This window comes from Clinocottus analis, unplaced genomic scaffold, assembly GCF_023055335.1.
Source record: "Clinocottus analis isolate CAN_PGR_092001 unplaced genomic scaffold, fCliAna1.0.p SCAF_15, whole genome shotgun sequence".
Taxonomy (NCBI): domain Eukaryota; kingdom Metazoa; phylum Chordata; class Actinopteri; order Perciformes; family Cottidae; genus Clinocottus; species Clinocottus analis.
Genome location: NW_027175876.1, coordinates 9,574,816 through 9,600,049, shown reverse-complemented (window position 1 = coordinate 9,600,049; position 25,234 = coordinate 9,574,816). Strand labels below are relative to the sequence as shown.

Here is a 25,234-nt window from a genome sequence, read left to right as displayed (position 1 = left end):
TCCTTTAAGCTCGTCCAATCACAGGCTTTGTTCGCTAACGGAAGGGGTTCGTTTGATTCTATTCTCCGCTGCTCCCGGCGGTGTGTATCGCCTATGCGGGCACTTACTTTCGGATTCATGCCTAAAAGGTTGTCCTATAACGCTACCATACATTACTAAATAATTGACCGTCAAAGTTAAAGTCCAAAAATGTAAACTTTTTAAGCCAAATTAAAAGTATCGAAAGTTACTAGAGGACATAAAAACAGTAGAAAAAAATAAACCCTTGTTATACGAACGAACCTCACTAAGTGGCACATCACAACCCTTCAGAGCGATTATGGAGTATTTACCAAGCAGAAAAAAACTAATGAGAATATAAATAAAAATGTGTAAATATATAATGGTATCTTGTTAATTATTAACACCATTTTAAGCATAGTAGGTTGTATACTTTCCAAAGACTTCTAGGTTCCACCTCCTATTTTTCTCACCGGTTTATCAAAATTTTAGCTCTTGTATCAGTAGGTTCTGATTTTCAATTAAAACCAAATGCTTGAAACAACCAATCCTGCAGTTATTATTGAAGGAACACTTGTTTACTATCAGCTTGTACTCTAAGAGCCCACCTGCTGTTGGCTCAGTTACTTCAAAATATTATATTATATATTATCCCCCCCCCAAAGTGTTTTAATTTCCAATCGCTGACACGCTTCAGTGACCTGCGCTGAAAAACAAAAAGCGTTACAATCATCTACAGAATGAATGCTCCTAGTGATAATTGACAGGAGTGTCTGGAACTCATCCCATAGGTTGTGTTGAAAGAGACTGTCTTTATCTTTAATTTTCAAACAAACAAAATTCATAACAGCATGGTTGAAGCATGTAGAAAACAGCTAAGCTGAAACAGTTTGTGTGATCCTTCTTAGTCATAAATAGAAACACTAAAACAAACTCAAATACTTGAGTAAACACTTTATTTTTTTCCCGCTTTTCTTGAATCAAAGACCCTTTATACCTACAGCGAATAAAATCATGACATTTTGATACAATAAACATAAGTCACGCAAAAAATACAGTGTATACAAATGTAATAACAGTAATTGCCAGTACAGTTTAAAAACAATGCTGAAAAAGCCAAGATGTCTGTTCCGGGAGCCTAGCCTAAAGGCAGTCTCTGTTTATCCACTCGTCAATGTTCAATCCCTTTTTCAAAATGTACATTTAGAGAAGCTTCACAACCAACATTCTCTCAGTGAAAGAACAAAATTTAACAAATCAAATCAAAAAGGCCATGTGTGTGTGTGGTGGCAGTCAGCCTTTTACGAAGGCATCAGAACAAAGCCAAATAAATATTGTTAAGAGGCCACTGGTAGAGTCACAGGAAGCCCTTGAACAAGTTGGCAGCAGGAAGCCCTCCTAGCTCTGGCAGACACAGCAAATGTGGATACCACAAACTGAGTCCACATAGAGGCGATATGGCACAGCTAGGAGAGAAGTCCAACCAGACCGAGTCCCTGGAGTAGCCTGCAGCAGAGAGCCTTCCTCAATATCAGACGCTGACACTCAGGACACATCTGTGGAGGACAAATGGGACAAGAGAATGAGGACGCTTCAATATTGACACATTTCATACCAGGAGATGGCTTCAGCCCTGTAACCGGAACAGGACTGTATGCTGGGGAGGGACACACACATGGGGATTTATATAAAAAAGGTAAAAGTTGGACCACCGAGATGCACAACAGCGGAGAGGGACAAATAATTGCATTAAGACCAAGTTTAAACAAAATGTGAAATGCCAAGCTAAGAAGAAAAGTTTTGATTCAAACTAACCAGACTCTTCGGCTTCACTTGAGCTGAACACGCTCAAGCTAATTGTGAGGCATTATAACAATAACTGGAGAACTTAAAAACGCAGGATTCTTTACAGCACACAGCCAAAATTACTGTTTTATTAAGATAGACACGTCGTGCACTCTGCACCATTACAGTCGGCTGGACCACTAATGTTTATCGTTGAAGCTAAGCCACGCCTCGGAGTGCAAGATGCCGTCTGCTATGAAAACGTAAACACTTAACACATGCAGTGACTGGCTCATGAGTCTTGTGTAACAGCTGATGTAGACAAAAGAACAGCGGGACCAAACTTTGCTTTTCAGGAAGCAATACTTCTCGTTTCAAAGTATCTTCCCAATGAGATTTTTTGATTAATAATCATCAGTAATGTAGCAAGAAAGACAATGTGGGTAAAGGCAAATAAAAGAACAGCTGGAAACAGTGGTGAATTCCAAAAATGCATCACTTTACTGTAGTGCAGAGACCCATTAATGAGCTACAAGTGTGACTTCAAAATAATAAATACTCACAACTGGCCGGTTGCTCCCCGAACCGTCGCATCAGTTGATCATGCGTAAACTTGACGAAAGCATCATATTGCTCTATTGAAAGAATAAACATTCATTGGCACATGGTATGGATAAATCCCTACAAATTGTACAACACATTTTATTATAATTATAACAACCATACCTGCAAGCTTCGTAGTCAATATTTCATCGTACTCCTCACGGATTTTGTCCTCTCGCTCTTTAAGCAGTCTTTCACAAATCATCCCAACCTGTCGGAGGGAAAATAAAGGCTGCTCTTTTCTAGTGGGGGATGAGGCACCAGAGGACGTTCCTGTTAGGAGAGATAATATCAGACAATGCACACTAGACACATGACATTAAACACAGTAACAACACTGCAACTGGTCAGGCTAGTGTTGCAATAGACAGTACACAGAAATTGTGCAGCTTTAATGCCAAGCATCCAAATTTCAGACTTGTAACTTTGTACTTTGGTCAGCTAAAAGTATCCATGTTTGTCATAACCAGGAACTAAACCAACCAGATCACGATAAACTGATGTTTGAGTATCAGTAAAAGTATTGGTGTACAATAGATGTATTAAGTTGACGGATTTGTGAAATAAAATATTCAACATGCTGGAAAGCTACCTGGCAGGGCGGGTCCACTGGGAACATTCTGCAGGTCCAGAGGACAGCAGCTGTCTGCCTGCTGGAAAGCACTGTCCAGGTGTCGTCGTTTCTGCAGCCGCTTATACTCCTGTTTGATGTTGTGTAGAATTTGCTCTGAAACCAGAAGAAAAAACATTTGCTCCATTATAGAAGATGCATCTTTACACAAGGGGTGCTTCAATTGTGTGAACACAAAGGTGTGACGTTTGTCATTTGAGGAAACAATCATTGAGCATCAATTACAACATCATCATCAACAGCTGTTAATTGTTTCAACGACACCAGAAACCTTACACACGCTAACTTTGTCCAGTTTTTAATGACTAGTGGTTTGACCACACTGACTTTAGAGAGCATTACAGTATACAATGCAGGTGTAAATGTGTACCTGTGGTAAGTCGGGTCGACACTTCGCCGAACGGCGAGGGCTCCATTCTCAAATATTTTTGTGGCGAAGAGACCGGAGACGTGAACGGGGCGCACCTCCTCCTTTTAGGTGAAGCCTGGCTCATCAGTGGATCAAAATCCAGAGTCCTTTTCAGTGTAGCCCCGCAAGCCATCGCGCCAAAATGTGTTTGCTTTTTTAAAAACACGAAGACAGAAAGGCTAAAATTCCCTTTTATGTGGTAAAGTTGCGATCCTGGGCCCCGATCGGTGCCGCTACTTCCAGCTAGCGTTAGCTCGGTCAAACGGCAGCGGCGATTCCGCTCGGCAGACAAATTCACACAATTTGTGTCCCTGGTTGCCTTCTGCTAATAAATCTCATCTATTTTACGTTACCAGATATATCCTGAGATGAACTGGAGAGAATATTTTACAGTAAACTTTCTATACAATCGGATGATTGCAGATGTAGCAGGACTTGTTCCGAGTTTCATCAATAAACGGCTCAGAATAGTTTACCTTGTTCCATCTGAGCATGCGCAGAGAAATGGCGGACACTGGTACTTGTAGTTGTTATTCCCTATCATGTAACTCGTTTTATGAACTTAAGTACTACATTTCCCAAATACGTTGAAATGGTTCTCCTTTTCAAACGTGTTTCTAGAAACCCCCCAAACCACTGTGGTTTCAGTTTGACTTACAACGTTTAAATAAAAGCAATAAAGTACTTTTTTAATCGTTCTAACTTTATTTAATACTTACTGTTAGTTGTTTAAACAAAACTACTCTCACACACTATATGAGCACTACAATGTACACGGAATTACTTTATATGAGGTATTAACTAAAATGCTGGTGTGCATGTATTTATTGTTATTCCTCATTTGATTTAGAGTACAGATCAAATATTGTATGTGAACCCATTGTTGTGAATTTATAGCAAACTTTTGACTCAGAAGAAATAATAATAATGCTGCCTGAGAATGAAAATATTTGATATTCAAATTGAAAATGAAAGTAAACCTGTAGAACTAGTAGCCAACTAATTGTCTGTGGTTCACGAATGAATTAATTCAAATTTACAAAACAAATACTTGCAGTGGGGTATCAGGATAAGCTTTAGTATGATGAATAAATATTAATCAAAATAAATTATGTAAAGACTAATAGCCAAGTAGTAGCCAAAGGCACTTACGCAGTAAAACTCACTGTCTGCCTTGTAGATTTTTATTTGAAGCAACACCCCACCATTTGCACTCTCAACCAAAAGTTTAAGACATTTCCCTTCCACCATTACCACTTCCTCAACCACCCTGATAAACAAACATATTTGAACTGTACAAAATGGAGGAGGATGTGTGGTATTTCAAGACATATGATCTATCATAATATGGAACTTCCCTAGGCTTTACTTTTTGTGTAATTAGTTTGCAGCGTCAAGCTGTGTTGGCCAATTTGTTGGACAATATGAACAATATAAATAAGTTAAATGATGGTGTTATAATTTGATTTGGAAGTGCTACGCCATTAACAATTCCTGCAGCTTCGTCTCATTCACTTTAACAAAAGATTATTTTCATTATCAATTAATTTGCCACTTGCTCTCTCAGTTATTTGTTTGGTATATAAAACGTCAAGAAAAGGTCTTGTTGAGACTTTCACATGGTAGCGTAAACCTGCCTCATAGCTTTTCGCAGATTGGAGTATTTGCTGAATAAATTAACAAAATCCCGTCGACATCTGTGTGAACATATGCTGTAATTCCCCTTGTCCCTCTAAGCCAAGAGATGAAAAGGTCAGAGCAGCTGTTGGTGTCAGAGGATGCAGTGGAAGCTCTTCTCCTGCAATTTGTCACTACTGGGGATACAAGAAGTAACAACAGGAATTTGATAGGCTTTTCTCCGAAAGGCTGCCACTGCATGACAAACGTTCCACAAGGGGGCATTGAAACATTACGGATGTCTCGAGATTTTTGTCAGTTCATGGCTCGGCTTCCTTCCAGTCTCCTCTTGAATCAGTGACTGTCGGATGAATAAAGCAATATGTGCTGTGACCTCACACAAATAACTGTAGGCAGAATGACAACCAGCTGCAACTTTATTCAAATGATTGAAAACAGCAATACTAAAGACACTTGACTGATTGTGGTTTTTAAGTCATAGGTTCCTCATAATGCCACCACTGTACAGAAGCCACTTGACAGTTGACATTTTGATCTTCAATACTGAATAATACAAGAGGCAGCAAAGCATACTGATAAACAGCGAGTTGGATAACTTTACACCAAGATAAATGTCTACAGAACAATTGTGCTGTGAGATAGATCTACATCATCTATTAGAAAAATCACATCGTATCAGATTATTTTGTAAGGTCAGCTGTCAAGTCTCCCCACAGAGCATACACACAGACTTCCATCCAAGTTACCAGCTAATAAACAGACCCTTGTTTCTTTGTTTAGATAAGTAAAATAACAGCAGACATGTTTTTATTAAGTGTTACGCCAAAAGTACTTCACTAGGCCTGTGCATGGGTTGCTTTTATTTTCCAAAATGATGCCCCCCTGCAACAGTAGCACTAAAACAACTCACTGCAACGATCAAATGGCTTGGGGTTGGAAATATATCATCAAGTCACAAGGAATCACACACATACAAGGCAATAAAACCGTACATTTGATGAAAGCAGCTCAGAAACTATTCCAGCTGGTTACAGTAGTGACCAGCACTCTGCATCCAAATTCAGTTTTGATGTGTTCAAGCTTTGGCCAAAAGCTTGTTGTTGTTGTTGTTGTTGTTGTTGTTGTTGTTGTTGTTGTTGTTGTTGTTGTCGTCGTCCTCGTTGTGTTGGCTGTATAGCTAAAGGAGTTGATTTGAATACTTTATTTTGCAAGAAAAGACTGTACAGTTGTTAGGTACACATTTGAACAAAGACACGTTACTCTATAGGTCTAACAGCAAGTGGTTAAAGAAATGGACAACAGGGACGATCGTCACTCTGCCACAGAAAATGTCATTCCTTATTTGACACTTAAAAGATGTGAATCCGTTTACTGCCATCTCATTTGGATAAAGTTTGTTTTTTCTTGTTTTGTTCTTCTCTTGAATATGAATGAATTCACCGGTCATTTCTTAACATGTCTTCACACAGTTTGCCACTCACTGGGTAATGTCAGAAGATACAATGAAACGTTTAATGTTAATTTTGGAAATAAACAATCAAAGTTATTTGAACTCATTTGAACATGTACATGAATCCCATAGAAAGTCAAGACAAGAAGAGTTGTTATATTTATGGTGCAAGATACATTTTGAAGTCTAAACAATACAGTAAAACATCTCGAATTAAAAATGTCAGTAGCCCCTTATCCCATAAATGAAGATATATTGTTTTCAAAACCTGAATTCACAGTACAAAAATATAATATGCCTTAAGTAACTGGACATAATGAAGTCCATGGTGAACAGCAGACCTATGATAGTCCTTGTTAATCCTTTCAAATTGCGAGTCCTTCCTAACTTGCAATACGGTTTGGCACTTTGGCACACCATGTACTTACAGACCAACGTAAAGCAATGCAACCACTAACGCGTCTTTGTGAGGATGTAAGTCGAGCATTTCTTTCTCTGGCATCTCTAACCACTGCTTTATTGTGTTAAATGGCATTGTTTGGGGAGGATGACATTTACAGCTGCGTGACGGCCAATTAGACAGCCTCTGCAGACGTTTCAGTTGACACAGACATTGTTACTTTGGCTATTTTCACAGTGGTCTTCACGCAGCTCTCTGCAGCCCTGTTGGCAGAAATGTTGGCATTTCTGTTCTGGCAGTCTGACTCGAGGCTATTGTCCAACTGCTGTGCAGTGCCCCTGCAGGCATGGCAGGAGATGAGGAAGGCGTGCCGCATGTCCTTGCTCCTCAAGGCGTAGATGATTGGATTGACAGTGGAGTTGAGCAGACAGAGCATGCTGCAGAATGCAAATACTGTCTTGATGTCATCGTTCATTCTCCAGAAGAGGTCATAGACCATGATGGCCAGCACTGGGCCCCAGCACAGGACCAGCACTGCCAGGATGAGCACTAGGGTCTTGGCCAGGCGGATGTCCATCCGCGTCTGCTCAGGGCGTGTGGACTGCACTTTAGTCCCATCTGCTGAGTAAACAACAAGGCTCTTCTGAGAGGTGCGGCTGAGCATGCGCACAGCGTGATGGTGTGCTTTCCACAGGATGTATATGTAGGCGTAGATGATGAAAAGAACCAGCACGCTGGTTACACCGATCCAGAACAACAGGTAGTTCTCATCTATTAAAGGGAATATGTCTGAGCAAACAGAATTGAGACGTTTACAGTTCCAGCCCAGCAGGGGTAGCACTGCAATGACAATGGAGATGGTCCACATCACACAAAAGGCAATGACAGCCTTGGTCCGTGTCACTATGCGTCTATAGGAGAGAGGCCGGTGTATGGAGATGTAGCGGTCAATAGCAGTGAGGAAAAGGCTCCCCACAGATGCAGTGAACGACGCTGTGACTCCACCCAGCTTGAAAAGAAACACATTGGGGCTGTCCTTCCTGTGGAAAACATGGAAGTCCAGAAAGCTGTAGACAAATATGACACTTCCCAGCAGATCAGCCACAGCCAGACTGCCGATGAAGTGGTAGGAGGGACGGCAGCGGAGGGTGCGGGACTGGAAGATGACGCAGAGCACCACCAGGTTCTCCAGCACTGTGAAGGTACCCAGAGTCAGAGACATCACTGCCACAGCCAACTGCTGGCTGGGGGTCAGGATCATGAAACACTCCATGTCCATAAAGTTCTCCCCACATTGTATAGTGTTAGTCTCATCTATGAATGTGCTCCGGTTGCCAAACAAGTCTGTGGCATTGGTGGGGAAGAAAGGGATGCCCTTGAGGATGAGCTCCTCGTCTGCAGGTAGTTTGTTCGGGAAGGAGTTGCTGCGGAAAGCAGACAAGGGCTTCTGCAGAGAGAAACCCGCCTTGAAGTCTACATCATTGAGGGGGTCTTCATAGTTAGCGTCATTGGAGCCCAAATACTGTAAACCAGATGTAATAGTCCGGAAGGTGGTGTCCGCCACACCATCCAGCACAGATTTCATGGCTGTGTCTGAAGCAAATACTGCAGTCTAAGATGCCGGGACAACCTACAAATTAATGACAAATATTTCAGGCATGTTTGAAAAACCTAAAAATGAATCACATGCATATTATGACAGGAAATGAAATTTGCAGCAGTGCACACTTTTGATATAAAAGTGCTATTTCAGATAATATTCATAATATGCAAATATTTGGAAATGTATGCATATATAGTTTTGTACAACTGTAGATTTGGTTTTAATTATTTTACAGAATTTCCAAATATGTCACATCTGGTCTCTGACAGCTACTGTATCATGCACCCTGTACTTATTAATACACATCAATTAATAAACCAATATCAACTAAGTGCTTTCTTTCCAAGACCAGCCAAATGTATAAAGCTGGAAACATGAGGCTGAGGATAAAAACGTCGAATTATTTTTCATGAGGTGAAGATTCAGACGAAGCCATGTAGTTCCTTTGTACTTGACTGGAACACTGGAAAACAAGCTCATTCCCGCTGAGTAAAACAATGCACAATATGCACGCGAACAGTTTTGTCAGTCTATAATTTACTTCAAAATGTATATAGCAGCAGGATAATTGCTATTACGCAATTTAGATTTTAAAAAGTTATCTTAATATTAGACTTTAAATACATATATCAACAATGTAGAATATTGGAGTTATTCTCTTGCGTTGGTTACAAAAAGCAAAAATGAGTTCATGAATATACATTAAAAAAAAGAACACGTAGGTTTAGGCTCGGACAAACAACACAAATCATATAAAGTAAAATCAGAGGAAAGACAACAATATCAAAAGCCAAAACTAAACGTTTTAAAGAGGAAAAGTGATTATTTACCTTACATCATTTTCCAAGTGCGCAGAATCGTCCTGAACCGTCGCGCGTTAATCCAAGTCAGACGCGCGTCCTCAAACCAACACAGATTTTTCAGAAAAGGAGCTTCAACTAGCGTGCATGTGTTTAAATGTGAAAACACTACAATGACCACAATTAGGAGTTTCTTCAACAACAAAAAAGAGCTATATATCATAAGTTTATCAGACGTCTATGTGTGCCTTGTCGCGCTGTTGGAGTGCGCTCCTGCTTTGTGGAAACAGGTTGCTGCTGCTGCTGCTGCTGCTGCTGCGGGCTCCATCGTCTCTCCAGCTCTCCAGTCCTCTTCTGTGTGTCTTCACACTTATGAAGAGTCGCTTCTACAAGACCAGTCACGTGTTCCCCTATAGCTTTATCTGCCCAACCCCTGAAGCAGTCAAGTGCGGCGCATATGGAAACAAGGGAGACGACAGTGCTGGTGGTGGAGGCTTTAAAAAGGATCTGATTTGAATTTCCAAAGCTCCTCCTATCAGACAATGCGCGCCTCGGACAAAGAACCAGCATCACCACAGCACAAAGCACCAAATAAAGATCAAGCATAGATGTAAATGCAAATGGTCATTGTGTCTTCCTCATTCATATTTGTGAATCTCACATGTGTATTTTGCAGGAACAAAAAGCTGCATTGGTCCCATAAAATCTCCACATGAAGGTAACTTTGTATGTAGGCTTTCCATTTCCTCTGCATGTGCATGCATTCAAAAGGCAGGTTGCAGACTTCATTGCTATCTCGGTTTATTGTGTGAATAATTGACTAAAATTTAGAATCTCAAAGAACAGAAAGCAGACTTCATCATTTTGATGTTGGCAGGGCTGAAATCATCCTCACATGTCTGTTTCCCTCTAAAAAAGCTAATAATAGTTTTTTCATACTTGATATTTTCCGACACAAACCAATTATTTGGAGTACACGTGAGTCTGTGTATATGTTTGGATGAAAATGCCATAAAAAAGTGAAATTTTAGGAGTCCAATAATGTCATTTAAACACATAGAAATGAAACGCAGGAGTGCTGAGCAGTGAAATGACAACACAAGATGATTCATACACATTTCTTTATTAATTTCTTTGCAGTTCGTTATCCGGACATTCAATCAGATTACACACCAACAAATTAACGAGTCAGATCCTGCTATAAATCACAATAACAAAGAGATAGCCTTTGCCTGGCCTTTATCAAAACAGTTTCAATTCACTGATTATAAATGGTCCAATTTACATTTTTATTTGGCAATATTCGTCTAACATTTTTAGAAACGTTTATTATTTCCTCACAATGGCAGAATAAAGGGTCCAGGCCAAGAAGGCATGCAGGAGTTGAGTGGCTTCATTGTCGTAGATGAAATCAGAATAGATGCATTAATGTGACATTTCACAGCCACAGATTGCTTCTGCCGAACAGAACATGAAAACCTTGTGCCACGGCAGGACTGAAATGAGGTTATTGCTTTTTCATCACCACCATCATCACCACACAGGTGTAATTATTAATATTGCTCATCTGTGGTTGCCATGTCAGTCTGAAAATAAACAGAGTGTTCTTCTTCACAAAATGATGAGACATTTGCCGTTAGGAAATGAGAAAAATGAAAAAAACAAAACAAAAACAAAACATCTTTTATATTGTGTTACATATATCTTTATTCAGCTGATAGTTCTGTGAATTAATTTCCCATTTTTTGGCAAAATTGTCTACTGACAGTGAGCAGCTGAGTTAGGCTACTTGTAAATCTTCCCCGAGCGGATTCTCATAAATCTCCATGCAAACTGAGAAAGAACACATTATTTACAGTCATGATCTGCCCGGCTATAAGCCGAGCTCCACATACTGATTCAAACCTGAGAGCGGGCCAAAATAAAAAAGATAATCAGTTACCGTTGCACGGTAACTGATTATCTCGTGCAGAGTACCAGGCAGATAAATGCTTTGTTCCAATAAGAAAGCATCAAAGGACTGGAAAGAGAGAAACACTGGTTCACCTCCTCTCTTCATGGCTTCTCGGATCGTGAGCCTGAAGTAATGACGTTCCAGTCTCCAGTTTCTTTTCTCACCTCTGGAGGGAAAACATCACCCTCAGACGCCCTTTCACTAGCAGAGAGCCCCTGTCTCTGATGCTCCAGTGCATTCTTGGAGAAATGTTTTGATCATGTGTTGTAGTTCACCTTTTCATTGTTTGTACCTTGAAGGTTTTGTGTGAATTTCTGATTCCTATTCCTGGGATTGTCAGCAGGAGGGTGATGAAGTCATTTCATGCAATTATCTTTATAGGTTCGTACGTGTCGTCTTGCCAGAAAGTCAAATAACAGTGTGATCGCTACGTTTATTGAGGGTATCTTTTATGAAGAAATCCATATTACTGCCACCCCCATGATTGATTTCTCTGTGTATTATATGTCAGTATCCTTGTAAAATTGCAGGATTACAACGAAACTAACAATTGTAAACAAGGGTCAAAACTGACATGTGTTGTTTATCATCGCAAAATGAGCTATTTAGCATGAAATACAAAGTACAGCCGATGTACGCAGTGATTGGGAATCATCATCTGGGGAACTTGATTGTCTGGGAAAAATCAATCCATCCAGAAGTGAGATATTTCAGTCTGGATCAAAGTAGCATCAGCAACAACATTACTTACACATTTGTAATGGTTTATCTTAAGCTTGTCTTGTATTATTTGACAGCATGCTGAAATATGCAAGTTTTTATTACGGCTACATTACAATTAAGTATTCAGACCCATTAGGAAACCGACAACAGCTGAATGTGTGTCTGTGAGTGTCTCTGTGAGTATCTCTGGGACCTGCAACACAGTCCTCACTGACACCCAAGGGAGTGATTGCCTTTTTTTGTGTGTTGAGACATGCAGCACATAAATATTCACCCATGTGCCGTAAAACAAGCACAATAATGGTGTCTTACAATCCAACATGATGCAGTCTTACTCCACACATAACATGACGACACCTGCTAAAGGAAATATAAGATGTTCCTGACAAAATGTTTGAGCATCATTTGCATTTCATCAGCTTATTATTCTGATCCCCCTTACTGAGACTTTGTAATATCCACCACATGGAGCAGTTAGACTTTAGACTTTAGGCAGCAGGGTTTGCCAAACTGACTGGTGTACTGTAACAGTTTTCTCTGACTTTGTTGGCACGCTAACCTGTGAGTGAGCAATGAGCGATGGCTCAAGCAAAGCTCACGGCCATCTGCGTTGTAGTTGTGGTGCACAACATTTTGTCCTCTAGTTACTCATTTTGAGTCTGTGGATCAGAGGAAAGAGCTCAGGGAGGAAAATAAAAACTGCAGTCAGTCAGAGGAAGGACGTCTCTATCGATGTAGTGCTAAATGTCAGACTCCTTTGGTCTGTTTGGTCCACTTTATTGCCATTTGAGCACATTATTATGCATAGAGAGAAAAATACCTCCATAAACAAACCATACATTTATGGCAGCTGTCTGTATGCTTGAACACTGCCTGCCTAAACATTTGTCCTTAAAAGTTAGTTGTTAATAAATATTTACCTCCAGTAACTGCCTGTTGAACAGCTGCGTCGCTAAATGAAGTAATTAATTGGCAAAAATAACATTAGCTTGCAATATGAAACGATAAATTGACACATTAGTTGGGAATATGTTTGTGACCTGTCTGACCTGACACTTGATGTTAACTGAGAGGAAATTGCATTTCTAAAAAACTAAATCAAAATATACCACAAAGTGTATAAACACTGTCAGACGCAATGACCAAGTTATGTTGGTCAGTCGTTTGTGCAATTGTGTTTCCTCCTCATTCCAAACTGCTTGAATAGGACTGACTCAACCCAACTCCCCTTGAAACTGATTTCTGCATTTACAATCATAAAAGCAAAGTCCAAAGAATTGATAGTTACAGTTAATATATATATATATATATATATATATATATATATATATATATATATATATAGTTTTCTTGGCTTCCTAAACTGTCTTTTTTTTAAGTTTTGGCGAAGGGTGTTGCTGCAGTTGATTGCTTGTTCTCAGGAAGGACTTAGTGCACATACTTAGTGAGATAAGTGCTTCCTTATGGAGGACAGAAAATGGCTCAAGTATAAATAAATAAAGGCATGAATAAATACAGGAATAAATAAATACTTAAATAAATGTATAAATAAATACATCATAATCTACCCACACAAACATAAATATACACATATATAATACATATGTGCACACAGTACATATATCCTCAGAAGTATATATTAATTTGTATACTACCGCCAGCAGACACATTTAAATAAATATAGTCTGATTGATGTGGGTGATGAGGCACTTATGCTGCATTCACAGGAAGTGTTGCTAATATTCGCTACGCTTTGAATGTGAAACCACCATTAGACTTTGCCATCATTATGGTCTTAAATGCATTTTTAAATGCTATGATGCATTTATGTAGTACATAAATATACGTAGTCATGATCATCTTCTGCTCGTCAGCAGAGGAATGCCAGCAGACCTGCTGCGGGATGTGGCCCCCTTTATCCAGCCGAAACTGAAGCATGTTCTTATCAACGAGCTTCTCTCAATCGTCTGCTGAAGATCGCATTTGATTTGAAATGGCTTGTAATAAGAATGCCATGTTGCTAGTGCTAGCGACGACTTCTGCTAACGGTTCACTTCAACCACACGTGCAAGGCAGAAGTAGTAGAGCACTTACCAGGTGCGATCACACTCCTGTGACCAATCATGCTTTAGACAGAGGTTCGGACCGCCCCAGCTCATTTGCATAAAAATGAAGAAATACATGTGGACACATAAATACAAACATAAATAAATTAAGAAATACAGAAATGTAGAAATAGATTTATTTAATCATGTCCTGTTTAGGTATAACTGATATTTATATATTCCTGTAATTATTTATTCATACATTTATTTAAGCATTTATTTATTCATTCCTATATTTATCCATGCATTTATTTATACGTAAGCTATTTTCTGTCCTCCATACTTCCTTGCCCATCACATTACAATAGATCCAACGCCACTGTAATGTGAGAAGCAGATAGGCGTTAACTCAGGTCTCATCGTGCATTTTGCACGAGCTTCTCTCCTGCAGGTTGTTCCATATTCAAGGATTTTTCAGGAAAGGGAACTCTGGCAGACATAATCCGAGCCAGATATTTCCAGATACCTTTGTAATGCATCAATAACAACCTCATCAATAGAAGAAGCCAACTAAGGTTGAATAATCAAAACCATAAACGTAAGCTTTGTTTCCCACCGGTACTCCGCTGATCCGGGTCTTCAGATCGCTGCTCTCCTTAAAATAGGCTAGACCAGTGATTAAGTGTACCACGTAGCCTGTGCATAAGTCAACCCAATCTGAAAATAGGCCACATGTACAATAAGCAGATACTTTTGTCTTGTTGCCAGTAAGCAGTTCAGTAACTTAGAGCTAATTTTTCACATGTGACTCTTGCTCATAATTCTGTGTGACATAGTGACAAAGCCATAGCGCTCCATAAATAGCTTGTGTGTTGCTTGTGTTTGTGTGTTCATGTTGCAGCGCTGCAGCTGCACCATTGGTTTATAACAAATCACAGTCTATGCTGAACTACGACTATATGGAACTTTTGCGCACTATGCTAAACAACAACAACAACTTGATCATCAGCATTTGTGATGAATAGATGGGATTTATTTTAAAATAGTAGTTAGGGATCAATTGTTTATCTCATCTGTGTCGATTGAGGCTGCAGAAGAGGCGTCACCATGTTGTGTATCAAATTATTGGGGATGTTGCCATTGTTAGTTCTTTCCCTTTGAAAGCCTTTGTGATTTCAGAAGGTCACCCCATATTCAAATGGCGTCAGCCTAATACCGGGTTTGTTTATGCTTTTATTAATTTCATATTTTGTGTTTGAGCACTCTTCTTCATGTACAATCTTGCCCTCAATAAAACATAGAAAAAATAAAAAATACAAACACAGGTTGACAAAACAGCATTCAATGAACTAAATGAATACTGAAAAGGTTTTTTAAAAGGGAAGCTCAGTCAATGTATCGCCTCCTACACATATTTATCTTGGTGTAGGTAGATATAAAATATGTATGAATAATAACATTGCACTGCTATTGTCCTATGTTTTCAATGTAAACTAAACATTTGTATATGCTTTTTGTTACTACAACTGTCCTTTTTCAGCCTTGCTTGCCGCTCTTTAGCAATGTTGGTGTGTGTCTGACAGCTTCAGGCTGAAATATCTCAACAATTACTGTATTTTATTGATCGCCATGAATTCCCCAGAGGATATATCCTACTGAGCTTGATTGGTAGATCATTTTGAACAGACATTCATAGTTCCTAGACAATATATATATATATAGCTTTCTGTGATCCCGGACATTTCCTTTTGGGCCCCATTAGGTTTGCATTTGTGGTTTTGAGTGAAATGTTTCTCTGTTTTATGTATTTCGATGACAATTGGTATTGACGAAGTGTCATAACTTTGATGACCCACTGACTTTTTGTTTATCATCATCAAGCCAAACATTAATTTGTCCAATACATTAGTTTCTGAACAATAACGGCAATCACCGATGGTGGTGCTTTTACAAGCGTCAAAACAATTAATTTGGGTGAACGCGCTGCACTAAGCTGAATATCAGGAGTCATAAAAAAGGTGCATAGCTCCCCATATCAGGTCTCGGCCTCATGCATGCAAATCCTATAATGCTAATGAAAGAAGCATGTGTGCAACTAATAAAAAGTAAAGGTACAGAACGATTGCTGTGTTACTTGACTGTTTTTAATTTAACAAGATGGGGTGGGGGAGGGAGGACTGTTTCTTTGCAGAAAGCGCGTCTTCCTAAAATTTATTTATGTTTTTTCTGGATTGAACATTGTAATCAGGTGGACGTGTATTTTTATTTTTTTTTTAACTTTTAAACAGCGCCCGGCTTACTGTTTTCCCGTTTCCAGCCTTTATTCTACACTAAGCTCACCAGCTGCTGGTTGTAAAATTATTTAACATCTTCTCATCTTCTTCACCAATGATGCCAAAAACTATGTTTGATCAAAATGTATTTTCCTTTAAAAGTAGAACAATGTGGATGAAACACAAGTGGAACATAATACTCACAAATTACTGATAATAATAGACATTTGGAGATTAAAGTCTGAAGATAGTTTATTTGTTCAGATTCTTTAGTCTGATATGTATCTGACTGATTAGTTTGTTGTTGTGTGTAAACATCCCATTTGACTTTTACTTAATTTATGTTTTATCTTATATAAACAATATGATAGCATATAAATGAAAGGTCATTAAGTAGGGATGTAGAGGTTGAATGACATGTATGTGGCTTCTCTGCTGATTGCAGATATGTTGTCCTCCTGGCTTCAATGGGCCATAACCCTGACAGCACTGAAGCAGTTTGCATTTCAGCTTGACACAGTTCAAATGAAGATCACCACCTCCAAGTTTTCAATTCTCCCAGAACAAAGCTGCCTTTCCCATCCAGGTGAGGAGGCAACAGCTATCTTGCAGTCTTCAGAAAGTCATGAGACTGACCGGCTGTCTTTCCGGCTTTGTGTCAGCCTGTAGCAGGGAACAGATATGAGCAGGGCAGCTGGTGAGAAAGCCCGCAGGGCTCTTCCTGTGTGGAGGTGCTCTGGATAAGATTGACTGGGAGGAGACCTAAAGCCGACCCAGGACACACTGAGGAGTATGCATCCCATCTGGACTAAAAATGAGTCTCCAACTCACTAAATGTTACCGCCCAAGACATTAGCTGCATGTAGATCAGAATTTTTAAAAGTATCACATGTAAGTATTCATGTTTAATCCATGGATACGGGACACAGTTGTTGTTCGGGTCTGCGGGACCAGTTTACATTTTTTTATCAAAAGAAAAATTATAAGAATTTTTATTTTTTTTAAACTCAAACTCATTGGCTGTGTCTCATTTTCTGTGAATCCGAAAAATCAGAAATCATTATCAATGAGCACACACTGTACACCCAACCACCGCCCCTCCACCCCCCATGCCTACACATTTATATTACATAGGGTCCTGGATACAGGACCCAGGGCTAATAAGAGTGTGGACATTGTAGGTCCTGTGTACCTTTACTCTGTCCAGTCTGGGCCTGCTGTGTGTGTGTGTGTTTGTGTGTGTGTGTGTGTAGGTGTGTGTGTGTAGGTGTGTGTGTGTGCTTGTGTTTAGTTTTTATGCCCATGCCTTTCCCGCAGAAGGTTGTAACATTGTTGATAAATTCAATTCAAGCACCGACACCTGTCTGCTCTCACTTTCCCCGGACATTTTAGCATCTGTCTTGCAGGAACCAATCTGGATTTGCTTTCACTCCATCCCAGTCGTGAATTGGGTAACTATAGCTTTGCCCGTGTGGATCCGTATCACAACTGATCAAGAGGGCCAAAAGCTGCTCTGACCAGAGGGCCTTGCAATTGATGTTGGAAGAGATTTTGGGAGAGAGAGAAGCTTTTGATGATAATGTCGAGGAAGAAGTTTTAATATGTGAGGGTCACTTTTATGAAAATTCAGTCTGACAGTGACTTTGAAGAAGAGGATGTGATTGAGCATATAGTTCCAAAATGAGTGTCTTGCTCAGGGACACATTGACGCTGGCTTTGAAGCGGATGCAGGGCAGCCACCGGTAACCAGTGAAAGGCGCGGAGGAGCAAAATGGTGTGGGTGAATTTAGATTAAAGACGAGTCAAGCTGCTGCATTCTGGATGAGCTGCAGAGGTCGGATGGCACTCGCAGGCAGACCTGCCAGCAGACTGTAGTCCAGGTACGAGAAGGTCAGAGCCTGGACGAGAGAAACTTTGCGGCCTTCTGAGTGAGAATTGGACCTACTGTATGTGTACCTGCCTCAAGGCCGCCTTATGAAATGTGCAAACATCCCATCTCTCCACTACTAAGCTGGAACGACTGCCTCAGATATATTGTTGGCATGACAACCAGTGAGGACTGAAATGACTAGTCACATGACACACCCAAGGTTGAGCACAGATAAAGCGAGAGAACATAATCATTTTTGTTGTGGTGTCTCTCCACGAGAAGAGACATCACAACAAACAGTACATTGTTGCATATAAAAAAGGAAAGGCCAATAACAAGATGTTCTGTGCCACTTATCTCAGGGACATCCAAAAGGTGCATCCTCCTCTGCCGCACAGCAGAGCTGGAGTGGATATAATCCAGGCCAAGCACATTGTGAGCCGACATGTGTTACTAAGCTGCGCACAAATGGTGCATTACAGCTTCTTGAGGAAAGAAGATGAGACAAAGAACAACTGTAAACATCTGCTATCTGAACCGAGTCTAAGCTTGGGTATGGTGGTGTATAAAGTACCCAAAAGCCATACTTGAGTAAAAGTAAAGATACCCTTACTGGAAAATGACTCCAGTTAAAGTGAAAGTCACCTATTAGAATACTATGTGTGTAAAAGTCTTAAAGTATCTGATGTTTACTTTACTTAAGTATCAAAAGTAATTTTCTGATATTAAATGTACTTAAGTATTGAAAGTAAAAGTACAAGCAAATGCTATAACTAAAAAAGCAGAGGTTCGGAATTTTATTTATTTTATTCTTTTAAGTGCGAGGAGTTGGGTTGGCTGTAATCCATCCAGGAGCTTTTTCTAAAACAGTGAGAGAATGACATTTTGTAAGCATAACAACTTTAGCTAGCCCCACTTGCATCTCCAACTCTGACACGGTTCAAATCGTATTGCTGCGCGATCGCGGCTCCTGTCAGTACTATAATGTGGTGGTTAGCTAACATTAAGTTAGCTAACGTTAGCCAACTAGATAGTGCTGCAAGGATTACAGCTAAGATGACTCAAATCAACAAAATCTCTCATGACTGTCAACACTTCCTTAGCTCACAAACTCGCTAGCATTCCATCTACTACACAAATTGTCTCATTTGATTTACGATAGCTAGCGAACGTTAGCCTAGCATACACCATTTATAGCTAAATTAGAAGATCAGACACCTGTCCCCCATTCCCACATGTGTTTCCTGAGGTTGGGTGGGGAGTTTTTGATGCCAATATTTCAGTAGCTTTGGGTAAGCATAAGTCCGGATGTGAGCATGAAGAGTGAGCACTGAAGGGCTGCAGTCATTCACAGTATGGACCCCTGAGGCTTCAGCAGAAGCTTTACAAAGACAGACTGAGATCTTCACTTGATAAAAAGTGCAGCATTATCAATATCTCTGAACCTTCACAGTGTGTTCATCGGGTCAATATCCAAACTGATTATAGAAATGAATAGATTTAGCTGTCGCTCAAACACGAACAAAAAAAGATTTTCTTCTTTTCAAAAAAAGCCCTTGAAGTTCTGCTGTCTGGAATTTGACTGGAGGTCAATCTCAAGTCTGTGTATTAAAATATCAGAGCATCAGCCAGGATTATGAAAACACGAAGGTTAGGCTTGCACTTTTCCCAGCACAACCTAAATACATAAAAAATAGAATGGCAAGTAGACGCATTTGAATTGCTGTTTTTTTCCCATGCAAAGAGATACTGTTTTCTTAGTCAAAGGGTGTTCACATTTTTTTTTAAAGGCAGGTATCACATTTGAAGCTATTTCCACATCAATATGCTTCTCAAGTAGCAAACAAATTCCCCGTGCCCCTTCCCTAATATGATCACATCCCTCTGCATCACTCATACATACACCAGTGTTAACACAGTGATTATCTGACTCTGACTCTAGACACACTCGGACATTTGTGCTTCCAATCTGAACATGGTAATTCTTTGCACTTTGGCAACCGCAAAAATGTTCCAGAGAGGGTAGTTTTCAGAGTTTAGTACCCCCAAAATGCACACAGCCCTGCTGTTGTTGACCAGGTGTCTCTTGACAAAGCTCTCAATCAGTGCTGTGGGGAGACATTTTGTGTTTCAGTTTTAGTTTGCCAGCTATTCCAATCCAGCTCCATAATTAGATTTGGGAAAAGACAGCAAATGTTTAATATGTCAGCATATTGGATGAGACGCTGCTCTTGTTACAAATCACTTCGAAGTTTGTCTAATGCAGCTTTTAGAGAAACCAACAAGAGTAAGCTAAATTTGAAGAAGTGTCCCACTAAAAAACCCTAGCCAAGTGTTGTCTGCTCTTTTCCAATGAAAGTATCTAGCAGCATTAGCTCGAGTCCGTTCCATTATACAAACCATTACATGTCTTTGGACTGTAGGAGGAATCTGAATAATCCTGCTGCCACGGGAGAACGTGCAAACTTAATCTAGTGAGAAAGTCACTAAAACCACGATCCCCAAATTATCATCATAATTGGAAACAAAAAACATGGCTATTGTTAGTACTTACAGCTGTCTGGCTAGCGGCTTGTGAGCGTGTGTGCAGGAACACAGGTAGGTAGCTTGTCTCAATACAGTCCTGCGACAGACAGAGATACCAGATTTAAAAAAATATATTTTTGCCAGAGCATGTAAGGCAAGTAAAGAGAATGTCAACAAATAAAACAAAAGATGTTTCTAAAATCTATTACCCACACTTTAACACAATTGTTTGACATTTTGGATGATGAGCTCATTCACTTTCTGTCTCCAGAAGTTTGTTTTAATAGTTAGTTAGTTTAGTGGTTGAAAAGGTGACGGTAGTCTGTTTTGTTTCAGGCTCGCTGTTTTCCCCCATTTAGTCGTCATGATGCTAAGCTAAGCTTACTGGTTACTGGTTTTGGAGACCTTTTTACCATAGAATTATCAACTCGGTATCAATCTTCTCATCTAACTCTCTGCAAGAAAACTATTCCTTACATTTTTAAGTATTAATGCTCCACAGCCTGGGTACATCTTCTCAGCCGTCATTACTATTCACTTAGCGTCTACGCTGTGATTTATGTAGGCAGATTTAATTTACCATCGACATCCACATTGCAATCAGATTTCCCTTTCCTGAAATTCAGATGAAGATAAGAGAGGAAGAAATCTTAATTACTCCTTGGGTGGAACTGGGATGCTGCTGCTATCACAAATAAAAATCCCAATAAATAAGAATCTAAATATGAAAATGGGTCTTTGGAGAAGGAATAAAACTTCAGATCTTGAAAAGTAAGATAAAATGATTACACATTCTCACCCAATGTTTCAAATACTGCAGCTTGATCAGTGCTCGACTTTCAAACCATGGCACTCCACATCTGTCTATCTGTCTATCTGTCTATCTGTCTATCTATCTATCTATCTATCTATCTATCTATCTATCTATCTATCTATCTATCTATCTATCTATCCATGTTCATCATCTATATATACTTTCAGAGGGTGGTGTGGTATTTAAGAGGGAGTTTATGTTGAGTGAAGCTGGTGTGGGAAGACGTCTGAGTATGTTGACTGACAGACAAGCTGGAGGAGGTGAGGGACGGCTGTCATCTCTCCCTTGTGCTATTTACATATTTTACAGAATGTTTAAACACACCATGTTGTCAAAATACTGACTCCTTTTCTTATTTCTTTTAAATTAGAAGAGGAGGAGGTTTGACATGAATTAAAGAGCTCCGCCTGAGCTGACAAGGAGTCAAAACCAAACTCAAGGGTGCTCATTTGTCAGGACTTTCAACAGAAAATCAAGAAAAGGAAAATGCGAGGGCAATTTTAAGGCACCACAGTTTCTCCTTATCAATTGTCTGAAAGAGGTACGTTGCTTAAAAAGTCTGGACATATATATTTCTTCATTATTATTAATATAAAAATGTAGCTATTACTGAATAACTGGCCGACTATTAACATACTATTTATTCTTCCTAAAATAGCAGAACATAAAGGTTGTAAATATACATTGAAAACATTCATCTTCAAATCTTCAAACCTTCAAATCTTCAAACAACAACACAAACTGTATTTGTGTTGATGCTGAGGACTTTTGGTGGATTTTGAAGCTATTCTGTTATTCAAAAAAAGTTAAATGAGGCTACCAAAAGAGAAAAGAAAGAGGGGCGAGAAGGCAAACTATCAAGGGGAATGTTGTTTGTAATTTGGCCGGGTTGCTGATGTTAAGGAATAGTTTGCTTGCTGAAAAATGAAGCAGTGTTTCCTTCAGTTAAAGAAGCTTTTTTATATCTACCTTCTTTTCTTCTATTTACTGTATATGGATTGTGGCTTTAGTTTTTATTATGCTGCTTATAACAGACAATTGGACTTAAGCACTTAATTCTCCAAATAAATATAATTCCAGTGAAGTCGTATTTAGTCTTCTTGCATTATGAAATATGGTAATACAGTAATCCTCTCTCAAAATGGCTTTTCATATTTATCTTATGGTAAAATGAAGACCTAAAAACTGTGACATAAATGTTGCTGTTAATCATTATAATGAAAGATTCACAGTAATTGCAGTATACAGAGAAAAACAAACTTACGCGTGCTTGTGTTTACTTCTCAATGGAATTATTTGTCATGGCGTGGAAATGTATTTATTAAAAGGAGAAGGCTGCATACCAACTTTTACTAGTGTTATGCTACTGTTGTTTGAAAAGCTCAAGTGAGCTTTAAAAAATGTCTGTACACGAACAAACCGATACTAACAGGTGGCATCATATACTTTAATTACAGATTTGGGGCTTTAAGCAGCTCTGATGTGTTTGTCATCTAAAGCAAGTCCAACTTGGGGGATAAAGCACGGGGCTGTCAATACTTTATTCTGAATTCTGAGGTTTGTTCAGAGTCTTAGCTGGTAAAATCACCATATACATAAAATAAATAGAGAAAAAATGGTTATAAACTAACTTTAGGAACACAAAGCAACCCTCATGTTTCGCTCCTTGTCTCTACCGGAAGTATTTAGATATATAACCCCATTTCCTCCTTATTTGTCTTCTTACATCTTTCCCTCTGGAACCATTTTCACCTTTTTCTTCTCCCTCTCACTAATAAACCTCAGGAGGGCAACAATGCAGCCATGACATGCCTCATCAACGACACGTTGAGCCTCAACCCCCTGGCTTTCTCGGCTTGATTTGCATCTGTTCTCGATACAAACACCGTCTGCCGATCCCCTCATGTGTGACCCTACTTTCATCTCTGTACAGACCTTATTTGATCCCTCTGTAAACCAGCCAATACATTCAGTAGTTAAGATACATACTATACTTGCAGACTATTTAACCACATCAAACCCACCTATTTTTAGGCCTCTTCTCGAAAATATCATAACCAAACTAAAAAGGGTGTATCTCTGCAACCAGTAAGGCTATTCAAATACTTTTGGTGTTATAATAAAAGACGGTACATGTGAGATTGTGTTCAGATGTGTAAATATCAGTCTAGATGTTACAGGTTAAGAGTAAATGAAGATGACACACTGCAAAAATAATAAGGTTTCAGGTCCGCCTAGAAGAAAAGCACTTTCAGGATAATTATTTCTCTAAAATGATGCAGCTCTAAGGTCTAAACTTCTCCCAAATCATAGCACAATATGTGAACATTGTCTCTGCAAAGGTTGACTGATAAAGTGAAGCAGAACAAAGTTACAGAGGGTTTTAGTTCAGAAAATTCAGACGAGGTCTCATTGGTGCTCATCTGAGCTATTTAAATGCTATTTGAATTTTCTCATGTACCAAACCATAAATGTCACTTGTATATAACTTATGGTACAATATATATATATATATATATATATATATATATATATATATATATATATATATATATATATATATATATATATATATATATATATATAGGGGGGAAAGGTTTTTTTAACAACAAAAACAAACAGCCAAGCTCAACACATTTCATACTGTGAATACTCCGTTCTTGGTCTGTCACCACTGCAGTGGTTCCCAACCTTTTTGGCTTGTGATCTCTGATCACAGGTCTGAGCTTTACTGTCTGGTCCCATTAAACTGTCTCATCCAATGATGCTCCACATAGAAAAGCTCGAGGAAAAGCTGCTCTTCAGGAGAGCTGGGGATGTTATTCGGTTAGAGGTGATACCCCAGTGCAGTATCTCTTGGACTTCTGTCATATTGGACAATTCTTCACATCATGATTTGGGTACAATGTCCTTGCCAACATTCAGTGCCAATAGAAGTACTGTGCTAAACGTGAGGGTGTGCAGGGTGTCAAACCTTCCTGCAGGATGCCAGAGTTCATATTCTGCTACACACCTGCAAACACTATTTGCTTTAAAAAAAAAAAAATTTACAGTATGATCTTTCCACATATCTTATCCATACAGTTGCCATGTGCAGATATTGTAGAAAGCACAAATGAAAACTAAATGAAAGAAAAAGTTTGCACTTGGACCTTAATGTTGTCATTGAATGTAATCTGCACTTTGCAAACTTTCTCTGGCTTTTTGGTTTATCACGGTCATTTGTTATTTTCTATTGTTGCAGAACATTAAGTGGACGGGTCTTATCAAATATGAGCCTGTCAGAGGGAAGAAGCTAAGAAGACGGAGAGGAGAGTTGCAAACTGCTGATAGTGAGGAACTCATTTGTGGAGGCAGTGATGAACACTGAATGATAACCTTCATCCCTCACGCGGCCTTGTTGTTGACAACCAAAGGCATTCAGTGCATGTTGCCTTTTAGCAGCTGGTGCAGCCCAAAGGTTAAGTAGACCATTAAATTTCAGAGACTAAACCACAAATAAAGTACCACCACTGATGTGACACATGAATTATCTAGGTATTCAAAAGAAAAATCATAATAAAGTCAGAAAACAATATATATATATATATATATATATATATATATATATATATATATATATATATATATATATATATATATATATATATATATATATTAATTTAACTGCAATATATTTTGTATTTTTATCCTTTTTTATCATGCATCCC

At 39.1% G+C, this 25,234-nt stretch overlaps 2 protein-coding genes across 3 annotated transcripts; both read right to left on the bottom strand.

The window, feature by feature from the left end:
* Positions 1-942: 942 nt before the first annotated feature.
* Positions 943-3,932, bottom strand: akirin2 (akirin 2). The gene is made up of 5 exons (XM_068576798.1): positions 3,390-3,932; positions 2,981-3,115; positions 2,512-2,661; positions 2,349-2,420; positions 943-1,556 (listed from the first exon to the last, which is right to left on the bottom strand). The coding sequence occupies exons 1-5, from the start codon at positions 3,559-3,561 to the stop codon at positions 1,546-1,548; spliced, it is 540 nt and encodes a 179-aa protein (XP_068432899.1). The 5' UTR covers positions 3,562-3,932; the 3' UTR covers positions 943-1,545.
* A 1,532-nt stretch (positions 3,933-5,464) lies between these two features.
* cnr1 (cannabinoid receptor 1) lies at positions 5,465-9,798 on the bottom strand. Of its 2 annotated transcripts, none has more exons than XM_068577732.1 (2): positions 9,350-9,798; positions 5,465-8,546 (listed from the first exon to the last, which is right to left on the bottom strand). In XM_068577732.1, exon 2 carries the CDS (start codon positions 8,499-8,501, stop codon positions 7,092-7,094), a length of 1,410 nt encoding a protein of 469 aa, XP_068433833.1. In that variant the 5' UTR covers positions 8,502-8,546; positions 9,350-9,798; the 3' UTR covers positions 5,465-7,091. The 2 variants fall into 2 exon arrangements, with proteins under 2 accessions (XP_068433833.1, XP_068433834.1); XM_068577733.1 differs by having other exon boundaries at positions 9,355-9,798.
* Positions 9,799-25,234: the final 15,436 nt, after the last annotated feature.

Bases quoted from the DNA above. Each gene is read 5' to 3' on its own strand.
- cnr1 (XM_068577732.1), bottom strand. From the start codon at position 8,501: ATGAAATCTGTGCTGGATGGTGTGGCGGACACCACCTTCCGGACTATT.
- akirin2 (XM_068576798.1), bottom strand. From the start codon at position 3,561: ATGGCTTGCGGGGCTACACTGAAAAGGACTCTGGATTTTGATCCACTG. The intron at 3,116-3,389 runs GTACACATTTAC...TTCTGGTTTCAG, and splicing joins GTCGACCCGACTTACCACAG to AGCAAATTCTACACAACATC. The intron at 2,662-2,980 runs GTAGCTTTCCAG...CTCTCCTAACAG, and splicing joins CAGTGGACCCGCCCTGCCAG to GAACGTCCTCTGGTGCCTCA.